Consider the following 19,221-nt stretch of genomic DNA (forward strand, 5'->3'; position numbering starts at 1 on the left):
TTGGCCCCATCTCTCCTTCTGAGAGACTCTTAACTAAGTCAAGATATATAAAGGGGGGAGGGGGGGAAGAGGCAAATACTAATAAAATCACTTTAGTATTTTAGACTTTTGGGTCAGGTTGTATTTTTTTTAATTGTTGTTTATTACAAAGTAATACAAGTTCACTGTAAAAAAGAAAATATTGATAAACCAAACAAGACAATAAAACTCAATTCATAATTCTAAGGCCCCCCAAAAAATTACTATTTATGTGTGTGGCATATTTACAAATCTGAGATTACTATATATATACTATTTATAATGACTTTTAAAATGAAACTTTGACAGATTGGCTTTTTTATTTTTAAAAATGTATTGGGTGAAACTAATAAAATTATATAGGTTTTAGATAACAAGTCTATGATATATTACCTGTATATTGTATGTTCCCCATCCCAAGTCAAGTCTCCTTTCATCACCATTTATCTTTTTATGCCAGAAAAATTTCCTCTACAAAATCTCTTTATGCTTATGTAGAATTCTGGAGTATAATTTTTAAAAAATATATTTTATTGATTTTTTACAGAGAGGAAGGGAGAGAGATAGAGAGTTAGAAACACCGATGAGAGAGAAACATCGATCAGCTGCCTCCTGCACACCCCCTACTGGGGATGTGCCCGCAACCAAGGTACATGCCCTTGACCAGAATCGAACCTGGGACCTTTCAGTCCGCAGGCTGACGCTCTATCCACTGAGCCAAACCAGCTAGGGCTGGAGTATAATTTTTTGAGGAGGTGGGACCAAGTACCCAGGTAATGTTGATGCTGCTGGTCTACGGACCACTTTTGAATATCACTGATGGCCTTATAGGGCCACCAAAGGACTTTGACTTTGCTCTGGTTGGGTTTAGTATTAAACTCAGAGAAAAGAGAATTAATACGACTTGACATTATCACTTTCTCTCAGTTTATGTTTGCAAATAGCTGAAGGTGACCACAGAACCCTGCTCCCTAGAAAACTGGCATTTAGAAAGTACTCACTAGGGTGACAGCAGAAAGTTCTAGCCTCTGAAAATATACTGTGTAGATTCATTTTTTTGGTGTGTTACTAAATGAAACCATGGGCAGGCATTCTCCCTCAATTTCAGGAGTCCCCTAATTAATTTAGGCAACAAAATATCATATTCTCAGGAACTAGCTTGAAGGGGCTCCCCCTGGCCAAATTTGGGACAATTTGAGGATCAAAAATAAATAATGAGAGCAAAGGATTATAACCCATTAAATAAAAATGGCAAGCACGAGTCTATGCTGATTTAAACACATAAATAGGGAAGAAGAGGAAGTTCTGCCCAATGGTAGAAATTCAACCGAGAAATGCAGAATGATCAAATTAGAAAATCATGTCATAACAACCATCACTAGAACACTTATTTCCGGCAGGAATTATCCATATATGCTAAAATTAGGTGGTGAGAGTTGTGGGACTAACAGGAAATGTATGTAAATTCAAAGAATCTATCCATGTAAGTACAAAGGGAAAAAGAATAACTTTACAGTGGAGAAATCAGGTAGATACCACTTCAACCAAGGGATTAAGGTTTACAAAGTTTACATCGCATATCAGCATCAGGTGCCTCTTATAAGATGAACTGAGAAGCCTTGTGGTGTTCCTACCTAAAATGCATCCCCTGAATCTATTCTTGAAGAAATATGAGACAATCAAAATTGAGGGACATTTTACAAAATAACTGGCCTGAATTCTTCTAATATTCCAATGTCATTAAAAACAAAGAAAGATGGACGGACTGTTTCAAGCTACATAAGAGGTCAAAGAGATGTGACAACTGAATGCAGCCCATGATCTGGGATTTTCTTCTGCTCCATAGAATATTATTGGTTCATATAGCAAAATCTGAATAAGATCTGTGGATTAAATGTGTAATTAATTCAAATATTGGTTTCCTAATTGACAATTGTAATATAGTTATGTGAAAGAATGTTCTTTGTTTTATGGAAAAACATGCTGAAAGTTTACAGGTCTTCAACTGACAAATAGTTCAGAAAAAAAAGTTACACATACACATATGTATATGCAGAGACATTAAGAGAGAAAGTGGATGGTTAATATTTTGGTAATCTGGGTAAAGAATATGCAGGGTTTCTTTGTAAAAATCTTGCAATTTTTCTGTAAATCTGACATTAAGTTAAAATGAAAAAATAAACAGACCAAAAAAACCTTATAAAACAAACAAAATTGAGTTCTAATAGCTAATTTCCAGGCTCCATATTATAAAATATAGAAGCAACCCCAGTTCAAGCCTGCCTCAGGAGAAGATGGGCATGATTAGCTTCTTTACTCACTCACCCAGCCTTCTCCTGGACTCACTAGCTGCCTTAAAGGCCTCCATGAGTGACAAATTAGGGAGGGGTTTAAAGGGAAGGGGTTTCATGTATACGGCTGACAGAGTTGTACCCTAAAGGTGTGCCCTCTGGTAAGGCAGAGTCTAAAGTGGACTCTTGCTGTCAGTGGGCTTTTTGTGGATATTTTTGGAGGCCCTCCCCAGCACTCGTTGTACCTCTTGGTGTGGGTGAGCTAGCTTTTTACTCAGTAGTACACCTCTAGCTGTGGCCAGTTTTATGTCTCAGTTGGGCTGGGCCATAGAACCCAGACATTAGCTGTAGGTGTTGCTGTGAAGGAATTATGTACATGCAACTACAATTAGTTGACTTTATGTAAAGAAGATTATCCTTAATAATTGGGGGGTAGAGAGGATCAGTTAAAAGGCCTTAAGAACAGAACTGAGGTTTCCCTGAGGAAGAAGAAATCCCACTTGTAAACTGCAGGGACATCTCTTGTCCAACAGTTTTTACCCTGTCCTTCCTGATGGCTTGTCCTACCAGCCCCCATAATCATTTAAGTTAACACCTTGCAATAAATCTCTTTATATCTATCTATCTATCTATCTATCTATTATCTATCTATCTATCTATCATCTATCTATCCGTCCATCCTACTGGTTCTATGTCTCTGGTGGAACCCTGACATAACTCATTTCCAAGTATGATCAGGCCCCAGGCCCAAAAGACACTTTTAAGGTTTTATGGTGGGTCTCTTAAATTCACCCTTCTCTCTTTGCCTTAAGGAAAAGTCACATATAATATCTAGTCATTCTCTATCATATATATTTTTATGACATCTGGAAATTTTGTCTAAAGTATGAGTATGAAGTATGAAGTAGTGTATGAATACAACTTGCACTACTTCTCAAATGCTTAAGACCTTGGGGACAAATCCTCTAAGTTGGGGAAATGCTTGTTTTGTCACAGGCGAAAGGTAAGAGAATGCACTTGTAAGATATTTGCTAGGGGCCTCAGAATCGGAATACCATAGATGTTGTCTTAGTTTGGGTCCTTACAGAAAGAACCTTGAAACAAGAATTGAGGTGTAAGTATTTGGGAGGTGATCTCAATAAAGACCAGAGGGGTGAAAGGAAAGTGAGAAGACAGGGAAGAGAAGGGCGCCAAGGAAGGGTGTGCTATCACACATATCTCCACTGTGGGCATCTTGATTTTAATCCTGCTGGGAGCTCTAGGAATCAGTGAGAACATGCACTTTAGAAGGCTCCCACCAGAACGGTAACATACACTGAATCTGTTCAGTCACTACTTGGGGGCTGCTTTCAGGAGACTCTCATGCCCACATACTTTGGCCCCTACTGTACACGTTTAAGTGTCAGAGGCAGCCTTCCAGCATCTGCAGTCAGGCCGGAGAATGCTACAACCCCACCGCAGAGGAGAAATGGGTGAAGCGCTGACAGTGTCTGCCACAGGTGTCAAAGTTTAGTTACCTCATACACATCACTTACGATGATGCGTGAGAAACAAACACTTTCCTTAATGGACTAAAAACTCCCCTTCCCCAATATTAAACTGTTTTAATCAATTCCCAGAATTATATCTTTAGCAAACATAATGGTGGACATTTGGTAAATTTTTTTGACAATAATGTTATGTTTATAACTAAAATGCCATTTATTCCACTACAATCTTAAAGAAGATTGGGGGATTTGTCCAGAATGACATGTAATTCATTGCAAAATAAAACACACCTTCTCTAGACACCTCAGAATATTTATAGTTGTTAAAGCAAAAACAAATGTTTGGTTACAAATACTTAATTTGTGGATTGTTTTGATGGAAATATCTACCTTCTCCAAAGTTTGGTCCCTGGGCCTTGAAATGTTTAACCCAAGACGAAACCTCTGTGATTTAGTTCTTGAAAACAGCTTCCAGTGCGCGAGCTTTCTCTGTAATGTTCTTCTGAAAGGGCATCATGAAGTCTTCAAAGTCCACCTCATAAGTGAACCTCTCCCTCTGCAGCTCCCTCTTCCTAATCAGCTCTGCTGTTGTGGCTTCAGGACTCCATGTCTTAAGTGAAAAATCACCGCCAGAGCAGGTATAAGTATGACAGCCACACACATGCTATATCAAGATACTTTTTAATATGGTTAATTCAAAACTACTGAATTTACTTCTAAATCTATTTGAACTTGTCTTTTCCTCTTATATGGCATCAGTGGTTAGATGGGCATCACTATTTTTGGTGCTATTTGGACAACTGAAATGCTCTTTAGTTACCTCTCTGATGACCTTTGGGCCAGCTGCTATACATTTTTAGGATGTCAAAACCAGTAATCAATGGAATTAGAAGATCATTTGGGATTACTACCATTATGTCTTATGGAGAAATCAGAATTATTTTCATAGTAGAAGGCAGAGGGAGCTGGTGGTCTCTTTTTCGGCATGGTTTGATGGGCATTTGCAAGACCACTCTTATTCTCCAAAAATGTCTTTACCTGTTTAATTGTAGATGTTTTAGGAAGCTACTGAATAAATCTACTACTAATAATTAAGGAATTGGTGGTGTTGAGTACAAAGAAGGCTTAGGTCTAAGGTACCAAGAAAAAGTATCTATAGCACTTGTTGACTAAATGGTGATAGGGAATGATATTGACCAAAGAAGACTTTAATCTTTCAAGAAAAATTAAAATGTCAATATAGAAATTGTAATCGAGAAAACAAGATACTGGGAGCTAAACAAGTTGGACTTATTGAGTCAGCAAAAGGACACCTTTAAATAGTAACTATGAAAAATAACCTTTGGATATTTGTTTTTGTGTTCTGCATAAAAAGTCTTTGAAAAATGACATCATTAGTTTATACCACATTATGAAAAATCTTTCCAAAGTACTTACCCTCCGTGGAGTAAATGTGATATCCACTTTCTTGGTATAACCACTGGTAATCAATGAATTGAGATGAACCACATTATCCTTATGCATTTTCTTTTCCTCCAATATGATTGGTACAGTATAAAGTGATGAAAGTGGTTCCTGGAAACAAGACAAAATAAAACTATTAACTCCATAAACCTGTATACATTCTAATATTATTTGTTGTTCTATATCTCACTCTGAAGCTAGAAAAATAATAACTACTACATAAATTATAACTTGAAATGAAATAGAATATTATTTTAACTTTGGGTAGAGAGAGATGATTTGTCTTAAGTCTAGCAAATTAGTAGTATCAGTAGCAGATCTCATAAGTCTTCAAGATATCCATCCTTGACCTGTGGCCATTCATTAGTCAGAAAGAGGCATTCTTACTGAAATGATAATGGTGCACATAGTAGGAGCTTTAGCTGATTGATCCTCTTTCACCTCTGGTAATCCTTGTTCTTGTCATCTATGTTTGTTATTCTCTACTGTCTGCCTATGATCCCTCCACTTCACCCACTTCTACCACCTACATTTGGTAACAATAAAGCATTTTCTTCTGAAATGCCATTCCTCTTTCCATTTGATAACAATAAAGCTTTTCCTTCTTAAATTTAATTCTTTGTCATGTGTTTGCAAGAATCTCCAGGGATCCTTCTGCTTCCCTAAAAGTTTCTAGCCTAGAAATGCACATAAAGCTTCCCTGCTCATGACAAAGCCTGATGTCTCAGAAATCCCCATAGGCAACAACCTCAACCTTCTCCTGGTAGTTCAGAGGCAACTATATCACTCCAGATAAGCAGGATCAGTCAGTGTGGTATTTTAAACCTTCTAGAGTTATATTGTGTGATATCCAAGTTACAAGTGGCCTCATGTTCCAGGGCTCAGCAGTAATCATTAAAATTCCATGGGTAGGGGTGGTTTAAAATGAGTAATGAAGAGTATAAGACCAAAATGAAGGAAAATTATGCTTTATTTCATTCCTCATAAGGGTTACTCTTCTTCCTTTTTGGGCTATCTCATAAAATCTGTATAATTCGCCCTAACCGGTTTGGCTCAGTGGATGGAGCATCGGCCTGCGGACTGAAGGGTCCCAGGTTCAATTCCGGCCAAGGGCATGTACCTTGGTTGCGGGCACATCCCCGGTGGGGGGTGTGCAGGAGGCAGCTGATCGATGTTTCTCTCTCATCGATATTTCTAACTCTCTGTCCCTCTCCTTTCCTCTCTGTGAAAAATCAATAAAATATATTTTAAAAAAAATCTGTATAATTCAGGACTAAAATTTATATATATAAAAGCCTAATATACAAAGTATCCTCTCTTGAGTTCGACTGACCAGGAGTTCAATTGCTCACTATGATGTTTGCTGACCACCAGGGGGCAGTGTGGAACGAAGGGAGGCCCCAGCCGGCAGTCAGGGAAAGGAGGCCCTGGCCGTCAGCCAGCAGCCACTAGGGACCCTACCCATGCACGATTTTCGTATACTGGGCTTCTAGTATATATATGTATTATACAGATATGCACCTATCCAATACCAGTTCTGTTTTCAACATTCTAATTATATTTGGCTGGATCAATGTGTTTTTTGTGTGGATTCTATGTGCAACAAATATTTCTTAAACTTTTCAGTAGTAGGAATTCCCTTGCTAGATATTTCTTTAAAAGTATTGCAAAATGTTGCTGAAAATATAAATTGTCTATTATTCGGCCCATGTTGTGTAACAGTATGTAAATAGTACCACTGCCCCATTCCCCAACAAGTTTTTAAGGCATTCTAGTTACTAATGGGTAATCATTGTTTTTCTTACCTCTTCTTTCTTAATTTCAGAAACTTCAGTTTTCACTTTAATAGATGGCTTGGGTTTCAAAAGTTTTTGGCTTTCTATTGGTTTTGGCAAGTTATCTAGCTTTTCTTTAATCAAACTAATTATTCTAGAGTCAGCATATGCCTTTGCAACATCCATGGGAGTGTGCCCTGTTTAAAACAAAAATTCAGAGCTATAATAAACAAGTTAATAATAAGTAATGTAGAAAAAATCTTATCTCAGCACAGCAGCCCTAGCATGGGCTAGTAAAGGTGTTTCTAAAGCAAATGGTATGTGTAAGATCACAGAGCTAGATCAAATATTCTCAAAGGTGGACCCAACTCTAAAATCTTATAATTACAATTCCATTTACTGGCCAAACAATTTTTTCAAGCATGTTTCTTAAAAAGTTGATAGAAAATATTGGTAGATTACATTTTGAATATCTGATTGCTGGTTCTCATTCCAAGCAGTGACAACTTTCTGTTGTCCTCCCTTTACATTATGTAAGGAGGTATATTCTAAAAGGTCTGGGGAAATTGATGCTCACAGGTGCTATAATCAGGTGGCTAGGATTTGTGACACCTGTAATGTCCTTGGGCAGGCCTAGCACAATACTACCCATGACTCAGAGGCAGCCTGAAGCAGCCAGAGGTTTAATGTTCTCTGTTCAAAAATAATCTCTCTCTCTCCCTCTTTCATCCTCTCTCTCGTAAATCAAAACATATATTTTTTTAAAAAGAAGTAACGGGCCCTAGCTGGTTTGGCTCAGTGGATAGAGCATCAGCCTGCGGACTGAAGGGTCCCACGTTCAATTCCAGTCAAGGGTGCATGCCCGGGTTGTGAGCTCAATCCCCAGTAGGGGGTGTGCAGAAGGCAGCCAATCAATGATCCTCTCTCATCATTGATGTTTCTATCTCTCTTCCTCTCTGAAAAAAAAAAAAGAATGGATTCCACTATAAGAAAATGATAACTCTAAGCAAGAAGCTAAAATATTAAATCAAGTGATTTTTTATTCTTGTGATATTTATAAAACAGGCCTTCTGTTTTATTTTCTAGAGAGAGTCTCAATTCAGAAATGACTTTGTCTAGCTTTAGAAGGAATCCAAATCCAGAGACTGTAAACTATGCCAATTATTAGAAAATGACAGTTAAACAGTGTGATAATTCAAGGTATGACTTGCACACTGGTGAAGTCCACAAACTAAAGGTTACTGGGCCACAATGAAATAAGCACAGGAGTTAAGAGTAAGTACTTGGAAATTTTTATAGCAAATTCATAGAAGAGTTTTCTGTCATTTGATCTAGTAAAAAAGTTTGCACTTGTATTTTGTGGGTGTTTTTTTCCCATTTCATTTTTCTAGTAAATCACTTTTTATTGTATTCTGCAAAAATATCAGTCCATGAAAGATTGCAACACAAAGAATTAGCCCTTTAACACCAGTGATTTGCAAAGCACTTATGTTTCAGGGGGAAATATGGTCCTACAAGAATAGAATCAGAAGGGGTTTGGAATTGAACATAAATTCTCCTTTTTTAACCCTAACCACCAATAATATGTACACATACCTTTTCTATTTTCCAGCTGGAATTTAGCACCAATATCAAGTAGGTATTTGACAGTATCCATTCTACAGCTCTCAATGGCTCTAAATAAAGGAGTTGAGTTGTTGATTGAAAGTGCATCTATCGTGGCTCCAGATTGAACAAGAAGTTCAACAATGTCTTGTTGGCCTGCATGGCACGCAAAGTGAAGTGGAGTCCACAGAAAATTATCTGTTGCATTAACATTAGCTCTACAAGATAAGATAGATGCACAAGCTAAAAACATGGGTTGTTTCAAGCACTGGAGGCTAAAAACGCTAAGACTTCATAGTTTTATCAACTTGTTCAACTATAAACCAAGGAAGCTCTGAGTCAAGTTAAACTCTATGTCATGATTTTCTTGACAAGTGTTCTGCATTATCAGACACTCTTATCTTTGTGTATACATATACATTTTGTTTAGCTTTAAAAAGCACTTAAGATCCTAGCGGTTATAATTTTGCAAAGGTTAAAATCAAGGAAAATGAAAAACCTGAATCCAATGAAGATAAAAGCTGACAGGAAATATGAGTTATATTATTTCATTTTGAGTCTATTTCTGCATTTATAGTAATAATAATGATACAATTTATCAAGTATGTAATTACTGTGCCAATAAGTGCTTTACATAACTAATTTTATCTTCAATGAATTCTGTGAGCAGAGTCCCATTAGGGTCCCATTGTAAAAATGAGAAAACTGAGGCACAAAAGGTTAAGAAATTAACCCCAGGTTATTTAGCAATAGTAAAAGAAGGAATTAAACCTAAGGAATTGTTTTAGATTAAAAAGTTAAATGAATCTCAGAGGGAAGGTGGGGGTAGGGGGTTAGGGGTGAGTGGGAAGTGATCAACCAAAGAACTTGTATGAATATATGCATAACCCATGGACACAGACAATAGTGTGGTGAAGGGCTAGGGTCGGGAGCAGGGCAGGCTAGAAGGGGTCAATGGGGGGGGGGAAGGGTACATATGTAATATTTCAATAATAAAGATTTAATTTTTAAAAAGCTAAATTAAAATATCATGCTTTGAGATTTTAAATATATTTATAAATGAACCAAGGGAAAGACTGATTTTTTTCTGGAGAAGGGTATGAAAATGTTTTTAGTCATTATAGCCAACATCTCACTTATTGGAATTTGTTGGGATTCCCCTACACACACACACACACACACACACACACACACACACACGAGGCAGATTAAAAAGCGACTCCACATAAAATGAATAAATTCTAGAGATCTGCTGTATAATTATAGTCAATAGTACTATATCAGATAGTTAATATTTGTTAAGAGGCTAGACCTCATGTAATGTTCTTACTGCAATAAATTTTTTTTTAAGTTTAAAGTAAAATGAAAAGCAACTCCACATCAACTAGGTAAAGATCTGACACTAAATTAACTTTTCTTGTGATACCCAATCAGAACGGTTCTTCTACCATCAGAGTGAAAACTTCTTGACTTTCACTTTGTGCATAGTTGTTATTGGCAAAACATCTTCATGTACACACACTCCTATGTTCCCATGAGCCTGGTTTCCCATATAATAGTAAGATCTACCTGCAGTCTAGGCTTCAGCGGTGAAGCACTTTCTTGTGCTATTAAAATTCTGCAGTTGATTGTATCTTAGCTTTCCTATCACTTTCTTGAAATAGTAAGACTCATGAAAATTTAAACCTCACCCAACCAAAAACATACCCTTTTTCAAGAAGAAACTTGACCACTTCTATGTTTCCACTTGCACAAGCAGTCATTAGTGGTGTTTTGTAATAATTATCCTTCATATCCACCGGTATGCCTGATTCAAACGCCTTTTTCAGAGAAGCTAGGTCTCCTGCCTTGGTGAGAAAGTTAATATTTGAAAATATCTTCCCTGAATCGTCAATGTACCAAGCAGAGTCGTCCTGAATGGGATGTTCTGGCGGATGATCCCGATTAAACCGATTGCAATCCGTGACATTCTTGTAGGTTTCAATCATGTAATATGGTGGCCCACCATCACTCCGGCGTGGAAATGCATTGTCAGGGATGACGCAGACCGGGAGGGGTAAAACGAACTTGCCTTTCTTCCCCTTTTTGGCTATTCCTCTTTTCTTTTTCTTAGGCCCATAGGATCCCAAGACATAAGTCTTGCTTAAATATCGGGTTCCCTTAAAAAAATCGTTAATGTTGACCCCTGCTCCCCGGACTTTTTCACTAAGTTGAGCGATGTAGCTCAGCTGATCCGAGGGTATGAAGTCCTGCCTCTCCTCCAGAACTAACACAAAGTCTTCCTTGCTGACTGTCCCATCGCCCTTGTCCACAAACGAAAAGGCTTCCCGAAGTACAGCCTCATATTCTACTGACCAATCATGAAGCCGAAGGGCCCAGAGTGGATTCGGATTTTTGACTCCTGGCTTGGCCAGTTTATTAGCCGTTCTCTCTGCCCGCCGTATTTCTTTGCTTGCTGCTTTGAAGCCGCTTTCCTTAGCCACAGCCCTGGCTGTTTTATGTTCTAAATTCTTCCATTTCAGGTCACATCCTAAAATGTGAAGCACCATTATTATGAATGGTTCCAAGGCACTGGCATAGCTCTAACAAATGACATTCATTCAACTGTTTTTCTAATTTCAAATGCTTAGTCAAAAGTTTCTCCCCAAATTATCATCATCATAATAAAAGGCCAATATGCAGATGGTCATCACACCTTCACGCGTCTTCATGCGTAATGACCAATCAGCAGGAGGCAGGGCTTGATGGGGGACACAAGGCTCATCTATAATAATAAAAGGATAATATGCTAATTAGACCGGATGTCCTTGTGGATGTTATTCTGGACGTCCTTCTGGCCAGAGGGAAGCCTGGGTCCCGTGTGCCAGAGGGAAGCTGGTGGAAGGAAGGCATACTCTTCCATGAATTTCATGCATCAGGCCTCTAGTCTATAATAATAAAAGCATAATACGCTAATTAAACCGGCCATCCTTCTGGACGACCTTCCAGCAAAGCTGGGGTTGCAAGGGAAGCCCAGGTCCCAGGTGCCTGCCGGTGGCCCGAGCAAAGCCTGGGACCTGGGTGCTGGAGGGAAGCCTGGGTGCCAGAGGGAAGCCGGTGCCGGCAGCCGGGGGAAGGAAGGCCTACTCTTGCACGAATTTCATGCACCGGGCCTCTAGTTCATATATAGAGATGAGCACATTTAGACTATTATAATTACAAAGTTAAGCTGTTATTTATTTTGCACTTTACTTTGGTAACTTCTAAGGGAGATATGTTTCCAATTAAGATTATCTGCCCCCAAAGGATTAAGACATTAATCTCTATAGATACTATATTAGGATACTTGCTAAGGACTCTTCATGCCAAACAGAAAAGAGTAAGGGTGACAACTGAATTTGGAAAACTGGATTCAGGCAGCTTATGTGGGCCCTTAGGCACTCAGAATGCTGAAGGACAGCTGTTTCTTTTGAATGATTATGACTATAAATCAGTATGCAATCTTAAATGATGTTTTATCTGTATACTCTGTGAAATTAATGTCATTTATATAGATCTGCTCTTTTTTTAGTAAAGCCATGTGAACAACCTAACAGAAAAAAGAAGTAATTTGTTCATCAAGTCTAAAGGATTTCAGTATTATATTTGACCAAGTTATATATTAAAATTCATTTTTTTTGTTTTCTTCCTTAAAATGATGAGACCAACATTACATAAATAAATATAGTTTCTGAATAGATGGTGGTGGTGGGGCTCTACTTATTGCTACCAGGAAGGCTATGTTGTCTATAATAAGTATTTTGAGGCATTAAAAATCCATTATGTATGTAAATGTCAGACTATGAAGTTCTTCCTAGTGTTTTGATTCTAGAAGACTCTTCTATTGCTTTGCCAAAATCACATGATTAAAAAGTTGTTGCCCAATTAGTATCTCTAGCAACCAATTGTATAGGCAGCTAACATAAAACATGCCTCTCTAACACTTTATAGTTTTATCCCTTGTCAAAAAGAAAATTAATCACCGATGCTTTACAAGATTAATATTTCCTTTAGTATTGTCAAAAACTAAAAATTTATACTCAGGCTGAAAGTTTATTAGTGATAGAAAAAGTGTATTGAGACAATAAGGATTCTAAAATTTCTATATTGGATAGTTTTAAGAACAGTGACTTATTAGGAAGGGGTCTCAATAGTAAAATTCCATAACATAATAATTGCATAGTAATTCTGAGTAGGCTTTTTTTTTTTTTTTACTGAACATTTTTGCTTATTAAGGGTGTCTGGGGTTATCTACTACCTCCCAATCCACTCCTATATTCACTTCAGCACTATGGATCCAAGGATTATTAAAGCTGTTTAGCTTACTATTTTGTTTTCTGTTCCCAGTTTTCTCCTAGTTAGAAATCTTTATGTGGATAAAAGACTAAGACATCTCAGCTTAAAGATCTTAAGGTAGCCCAGCCAGTGTTGCTCAATGGTTGAGCACCAACCCATGAACCAAGTGGTCACTAGTTGATTTCCAGTCAGGGCTCATGCCTGGGTTGTGGGCTTGGGGGCCTGAGGTGGGGCAGAGGGCATGCAGGAGGCAGCCAGTTGATGTTGATGTTGATTTCTCATCTATGTTTCTCTCTCCCTCTCCCTTCCTCTGTTTCAAATAAATAAATAAATAAATAAACAAACAAACAAACAAATCCATTCATCTGCCCTTCATCTTCACTCTGTGAAGCCTTCCTAAAAGGTCTCTAACCCTTCCACTTGAAGATTCACTGACCCTTTGTTCTGGCTTTCCCAAAGATATACCTTCCTCCTCTCCTCAGCATTCCTTCTAGAAAACAAATCTGAAGGTATTTTTCCTCCCCTTTTTGACCTGGGAGACTTTGTCTCCTCCTTTATGATTATAACTAAAGACCCATCCATTCCCTTTGTGACTTGTGTTCCTCTGTGGGGCTGGTGCTGTAGAACACCAGCAGCCAAAGGCCCATGAAAGGGAAAATTTTCCATGGGGTAGAACTACTCCAAACTCCCCTCCCGTGTCAGGACTAGGGGCAAAAGAGGAAGATATTAAGGAAGATAGTTTAATGTGGGAAAAAATTCAGCCTTTACAATGAAGTATAGACGAGACTAGACCGACAGTTTACTCAGAAATGAGCATTTTATTGCTAATGGTTTCTTGCTGCTCTGATGGACTTAGATCTAAGATGTTAAAGGCGGAAATGTAACTGGAAATTCTGCTGCTATGGAATTGAGCCCCCCTCAGAGGATCTGGTGACGTGGTTGTACTTCTAAACCTGTTACAGAATTCAGAACATTTTCAGATGTTTGTTTTAAAGCTACAGTCTAGTTTTATGATTCGGCCAGGAAGATAAATCTTTTCTGCATGGCTGGGGAAGGCCTCTGGCATGGCCCACGCTCTGGCCCTTTGCTTTCTGTGTGTGTGTGAACAATAGAGTATACGTTTGGTGATGTTTGTCCCAATAAGAAAGCAATAGACATGTTAAAGTTGAAGAAGATTGTCTCAATCTGGGCAGATGTTTAGTTTTTAGAGATACACTATATTAAAAATGAAATGTCAGAATAAACTGCCGATTGCAACAGATTTGAAAACAAGACTCATAAGATGGTTTATGAGGGCAAACATTGCATTTGATATGTTTTTCTTTATTCGTTAAAAGTGTTCATTATTTCGGAGGATGAAGGAGTAATCGGTTAGTACACTATTAGTTACGGCAGCACATTAGACTTATATGTAATATTATTGACTACATATAGGATCTCTAGGTCCCAGTGACTTCTGAAATTCTGTGCACTTGTAAAGAAAAAAAAGCAACAACCCAAAAGCACTTTCTTTGCTCTAATATAGAGTCATAGGACTTTAAGTTTTGCCTATTTCTCAGAAACTGAAAAAAAAGAAAACTGCCATACAGTTCAGCAGAATGCTGTCCCATCTCTAACAAAGAATTAAAAATTTTAATGTATATTCAATTAGCATGCAATTAATAACAAATTGATCCATTTCTTTAAATTTAATTAGTTAATATTATCACTAGGTTATATATAACATAGTTTATATTCCTAAGTTAACTAAGTTACTTAAAAGCTACAGGAAAAGCTAAAATAATAAATATTACTTATATTTCAAATTTTCCATGAACATTTTCAATTTATTTCATATTTCTCCCTAAAATATTTTCCTCATAATTTCAAATCATTCAGAAGTTATCGTTGCACTTGGCACAATAGAATATTTTTAATAAAATAATTAAGGATTAAGATTAACAGACATGGTTTCCAGTGCTTGTCCTTGCTTAGATTGATGTTCACATATATTTAAAAAAGGAGTTTAATAACTATAACCATTTTATAATAATCTGTTGACTCATGATTAGATTTTGAACAGTAATCTAAAAATATTTGGGAAAATGGGTTCTTATCACTTTTAAGACCAGACTCCTTAGTTAACAGAAAGTAGAGTAAGAAAATAAATTCAATTTTCTTTCTATATACATGAGTGGGATTGGGGCTACTGAAAAACATAAGCAACTAACAAGTGACAGGCCCAAATTCCCTACTTATCTACAACATGGATAAACCATAAATACTTTAAGCATAAAATTGCTAGGCAAATTTTACCTCGCTGAGCTATATATTTACAGCAATCTGCAAAACCACCCATGGCAGCATAATGAAGTGGTGTGTTCCCATTCATTCCAATCAGTCCCATATCTCCATTGTAGGCATAAAGAAGCTTCAATATCTATAAAACAGTGGATAATGTAGGGGAATAGGAATGTACATTTAGTGAATGAAGATTGCTCCTAGACCTGTGCTAGCCAATACATTATGTTAGCCACATGTGAGTACTTAAAATTAAATCAAAATGAATTAAATAGAAGATAATCTTAAAAATAGTTTCACTAGCCGTATTTAAAGTACTCAAAAGCCATATGTGGCTACTGTATTGTACAACATTTTTATCGTTGCCAAAATTGCTCTCAAACAACCTTGACGCAGGGGTGGGGAACCTTCTTTCTGCCAAGGGCCATTTGGATATTTATAACATTATTCAAAGGGCCATACAACATTATCAACTTAAAAATTAGCCTGCTATCTTTGGTCCAATACTTAATTAACTCATCTCTAATGCCTTGTCAGGGCCAGACGAAGTGATTTCACGGGCCGGATGTTCCCCACCCCTGGCTAGAGTTTAAGAAACTCTATATTCAGCTGGGGGACTAGCATTTTGGTAAATCTAGGCCATTTTAAAAAGCATCAGACCATGGCAAACATCATCAGAGGAGCAAATTCTTTACCAAATTTAACTTCTATTGTGATGCATATTTTTATTGCAGAGAAGAGACTCAGTGAAGAAACTAAGGGTTATTATGTTAAAACTCAGAGAAAATTGAGTAAAGAAATTTTTGATATAATTCAGCATTTTAAAAAATAAGGCCATCTTTGGTTCCTTTTTTTAAAAAATTTTTTTTTTTTTTTTTTTGCTGCAATGTCAGTGTACCTATGAGATAACCTTTGCTGAAATGTCCAGATAATCAGAATAGAGTTTACAATTTAGGTGCATCATAAGATACACACACACATAATCATGGTGATAAGAGTATGTTGGCATTGTTTTCCCCACAATTAGATCATAATATATTTTGGAGATTCTAATATGTAATGGAGTGCATAAAATACAGTAGACCCAGTAGGCAAAACTTTTAAGTTGTCATAGTTAAGAATACAGAAAAAAACACTACTAGTATTAGTCATGTATAAATTAGCAAGCAGATAAAATTGAAGAGCTGTATGTTTTTAAAAATAATAGTTGGTGTAAAATATAATTTTAGAATTATTCAAGGAAATCAAGATAGTAATGCAGAAAAAAATCTGCCTAATGTAACCCACATTAATATTTAAAATTTTTGAGAAAAAGGAGAGAAAATTTTTAGCAACAAATTTTAAAGCGAAGAGTAGATTATTACATCAAAAAAGCCTCCTTTGGCAGCAAAATGTGCAGCCTGATGTCTCTCGTTATCAAATGCATTCACTTCACCTCCTCTTTCCAATATCCCTCGAACCAGTTCTACCACTCCTTCTCTTGCCGATTCCATTAAAGCCGTGCGACCTGTGGACTGGACATAAAGCAGATGAAATGCTGTTTATGTTATATGACATATTCGATATAAATATGATCAAAATCCATTTGGTCTTAGAGTCACAGGCATGCTTAGTTCTCTACATTTTTATTAGTTTCGTGAAACAAATAGGAAAAATGAAGCCAGTGGAATGGGTGAATATCCAAAATGTAGAATTCTAAAGTCAGAGTGGATCACACCAGATGTTCTTGTGAGAAAAATGCAGTTCTTGCAAAGATTGTAGAGCAAAAAGGGGAAAAAAGGGGGTGAAATATATGCTAAAATTAGATTTTAGGTGTTTTCTAGTAAGAAAAAAATCTGATTTTGTCTCAAAATTACAATGAAAACATAAGAAAATTCAATAAAATTAGCCAAATGAGAAGAGGGAGCAAAATTAATAAAAAATACAGCATAACTACATATTTTCTTTTCAAAAAGATAAACTTTTATTAGGATTTAGTGATACCTTGTGTATTTTCTATAATGATCTTTTAACATTTATGCATAATAAATACCAATTTTCCAAACATAATTAGGAAAGAAGCTGTAGGATTATGGTAATATAAAGGTATTGAAAGTATATAATCTTAAAGCATTTTGAATAGAAATGAACAGTCTATAAGCTAACAGAATAATTTTGCCATATCTAAATGCCAAAGTTACACTGATAAGACTCTATAATTGAAAAAAATGAATATTTATAATCACAGGAATAGTCATACTGTGTTGATAGCATTTGGATTGGCTCCTTTTTCCAAAAGTGTCAGGCACATTTCTTTAATATCATGTGCTGCTTCGCAAGCTTTAAGGAACACCGGTTTTCCATCATAGCTAGTATTGTTGACGTCTGCGCCATGTTCCAGGGCAATCAATGCACAGCGATAATGCCTCTTAGTAGGTAAAATGCAGTAAAACAAAATACCTGTAGAAAAATAGAATCCCCAAAGAATACTTATGAATAGTTTCTATACATTTCAATCAGATAAAAAGGAAAAATGATCATTTTAAAATCCATAACTAGCTAAAGTGATAGAGCAAAGGCATATCTGTCTTTGTTTTCCCTCTGAAATAAACTGAAACACCAGGATAGAAAAACCAAAAAAGAAACTCAACTTGTGACAGAAAACAGTCACAAGCAGGTGTGGCTTAGAGCCTTACCTTCTTCGTATTCCGCAAAGTAGTTCAAAGAGAAAATACAATGTGGGGGTAGAATATGTCCCACATGCTTCTAAGGATCCAGTGAGTATTTTTAATCATTTAAATGTTTGCTTATCCTTTAGAAACAATGTGCAGTGAGTCAAACATCAGTCTCTGGAAAATAGGATGTTAATGGCAGAGAGACTACTGTGGAATCAGCAAAACAGTTTGGCAAGTGGCAGTCAAACTGAGGGATGTGCAAGGTGAACTGGGTTCATTCATGTGGGGAAGATGAGACACTTGGTGCCGTGAGCACAGAATGGGTTCTTTAGAATCAAAGCAATATAGGGCAGTACTAATAAGGGTATGTGTGAGACAAGATTTTATATTTGTTTCAAGTTCCATTTTCTACTTCTAATTTTTCCTATGTGATTTGCCATATCATTTTCTCAGACGCTCAACTTCCAGAACCTTGATAAGTTTAATATTAATTTGAATGAGCTCAAATTTTAACCTAATGGCTGTTAATATTTGCTACAAATACTCACTTGACCTTGTTTCTAATTTCACCTTGATTAGTTTTAATTTTACAATTTTACAATTTTATTTTATTTTTCTTAATTGACCTTCCCCCATAATTTTACCATTTTAGATATTTATGCTATACAATTTCTCCACCTGTTTTCCTTGTGATTTCTCTTTTTCAAACTCAAGGAGGTAAACATGTTTCATTACAGTGTTTCCTAAAGTGTATTCAACAAAACTCTAGGTAAATAAGATGACATAAGGAAAAACTATTTTATGGTCAAATATATATGGATAATGTCACCATCTTTAGTCTGTCTGACAAATGTGAAATCAACATGCCTAAATATATTTCATCCAATGTTTCTCCAATGAATTTGACAGTGAAACCAATGTTGCATGTACCACCTATCAACAACCCAGTGATTCAATGGTCTGTGAAACACACTTTGGAAAATGATATTCAATAGAGCTTTGAGAGCTTCTGTTTTTGTTTTGTTTTTAGGATATGACATTTTAAATTACATTGGACCCCGGAATGCACTTGAAGTTTATTTTATTACGTGGTGCCAGAAAGCAATTAAATAATTCTTCCTGTCTCTGTCCTCTCCTTTCTCTTAAGCAAGTGACTGTTTGGAGAGAGTTACAAAAACATGTTTTGTTCCTGTTAGAAAACATCTACACTAATAAAAGAGAAACATGGTAATTGGCGTACGACCGCTACCCTTCCCATTGGCTAATCAGGGAGATATGCAAATTAACTGACAGCCAAGATGGCGGCCGGCAGCCAGGCAGCTTAAAGCGAACA

The 19,221-nt window shown here is 36.7% G+C and overlaps 1 protein-coding gene across 1 annotated transcript in view; it reads right to left on the reverse strand.

The window, feature by feature from the left end:
* Nucleotides 1-774: 774 nt before the first annotated feature.
* Nucleotides 775-19,221, reverse strand: part of ANKEF1 (ankyrin repeat and EF-hand domain containing 1) — a 26,700-nt gene continuing 8,253 nt past the window's right edge. Inside the window, exons 3-10 of the mRNA XM_005874738.2 lie at nt 17,474-17,673; nt 16,599-16,748; nt 15,250-15,373; nt 10,348-11,170; nt 8,632-8,858; nt 7,066-7,232; nt 5,234-5,371; nt 775-4,406 (exon numbers count right to left, since the gene is read on the reverse strand). Of these exons, the coding sequence (XP_005874800.1) occupies nt 4,248-4,406; nt 5,234-5,371; nt 7,066-7,232; nt 8,632-8,858; nt 10,348-11,170; nt 15,250-15,373; nt 16,599-16,748; nt 17,474-17,673 (1,988 nt within the window). The 3' untranslated portion in view covers nt 775-4,247. The remainder of the gene's footprint in view (nt 4,407-5,233; nt 5,372-7,065; nt 7,233-8,631; nt 8,859-10,347; nt 11,171-15,249; nt 15,374-16,598; nt 16,749-17,473; nt 17,674-19,221) is intronic.

Source organism: Myotis brandtii, unplaced genomic scaffold (assembly GCF_000412655.1).
Source record: "Myotis brandtii unplaced genomic scaffold, ASM41265v1 scaffold45, whole genome shotgun sequence".
Classification (NCBI taxonomy): Eukaryota; Metazoa; Chordata; class Mammalia; order Chiroptera; family Vespertilionidae; genus Myotis; species Myotis brandtii.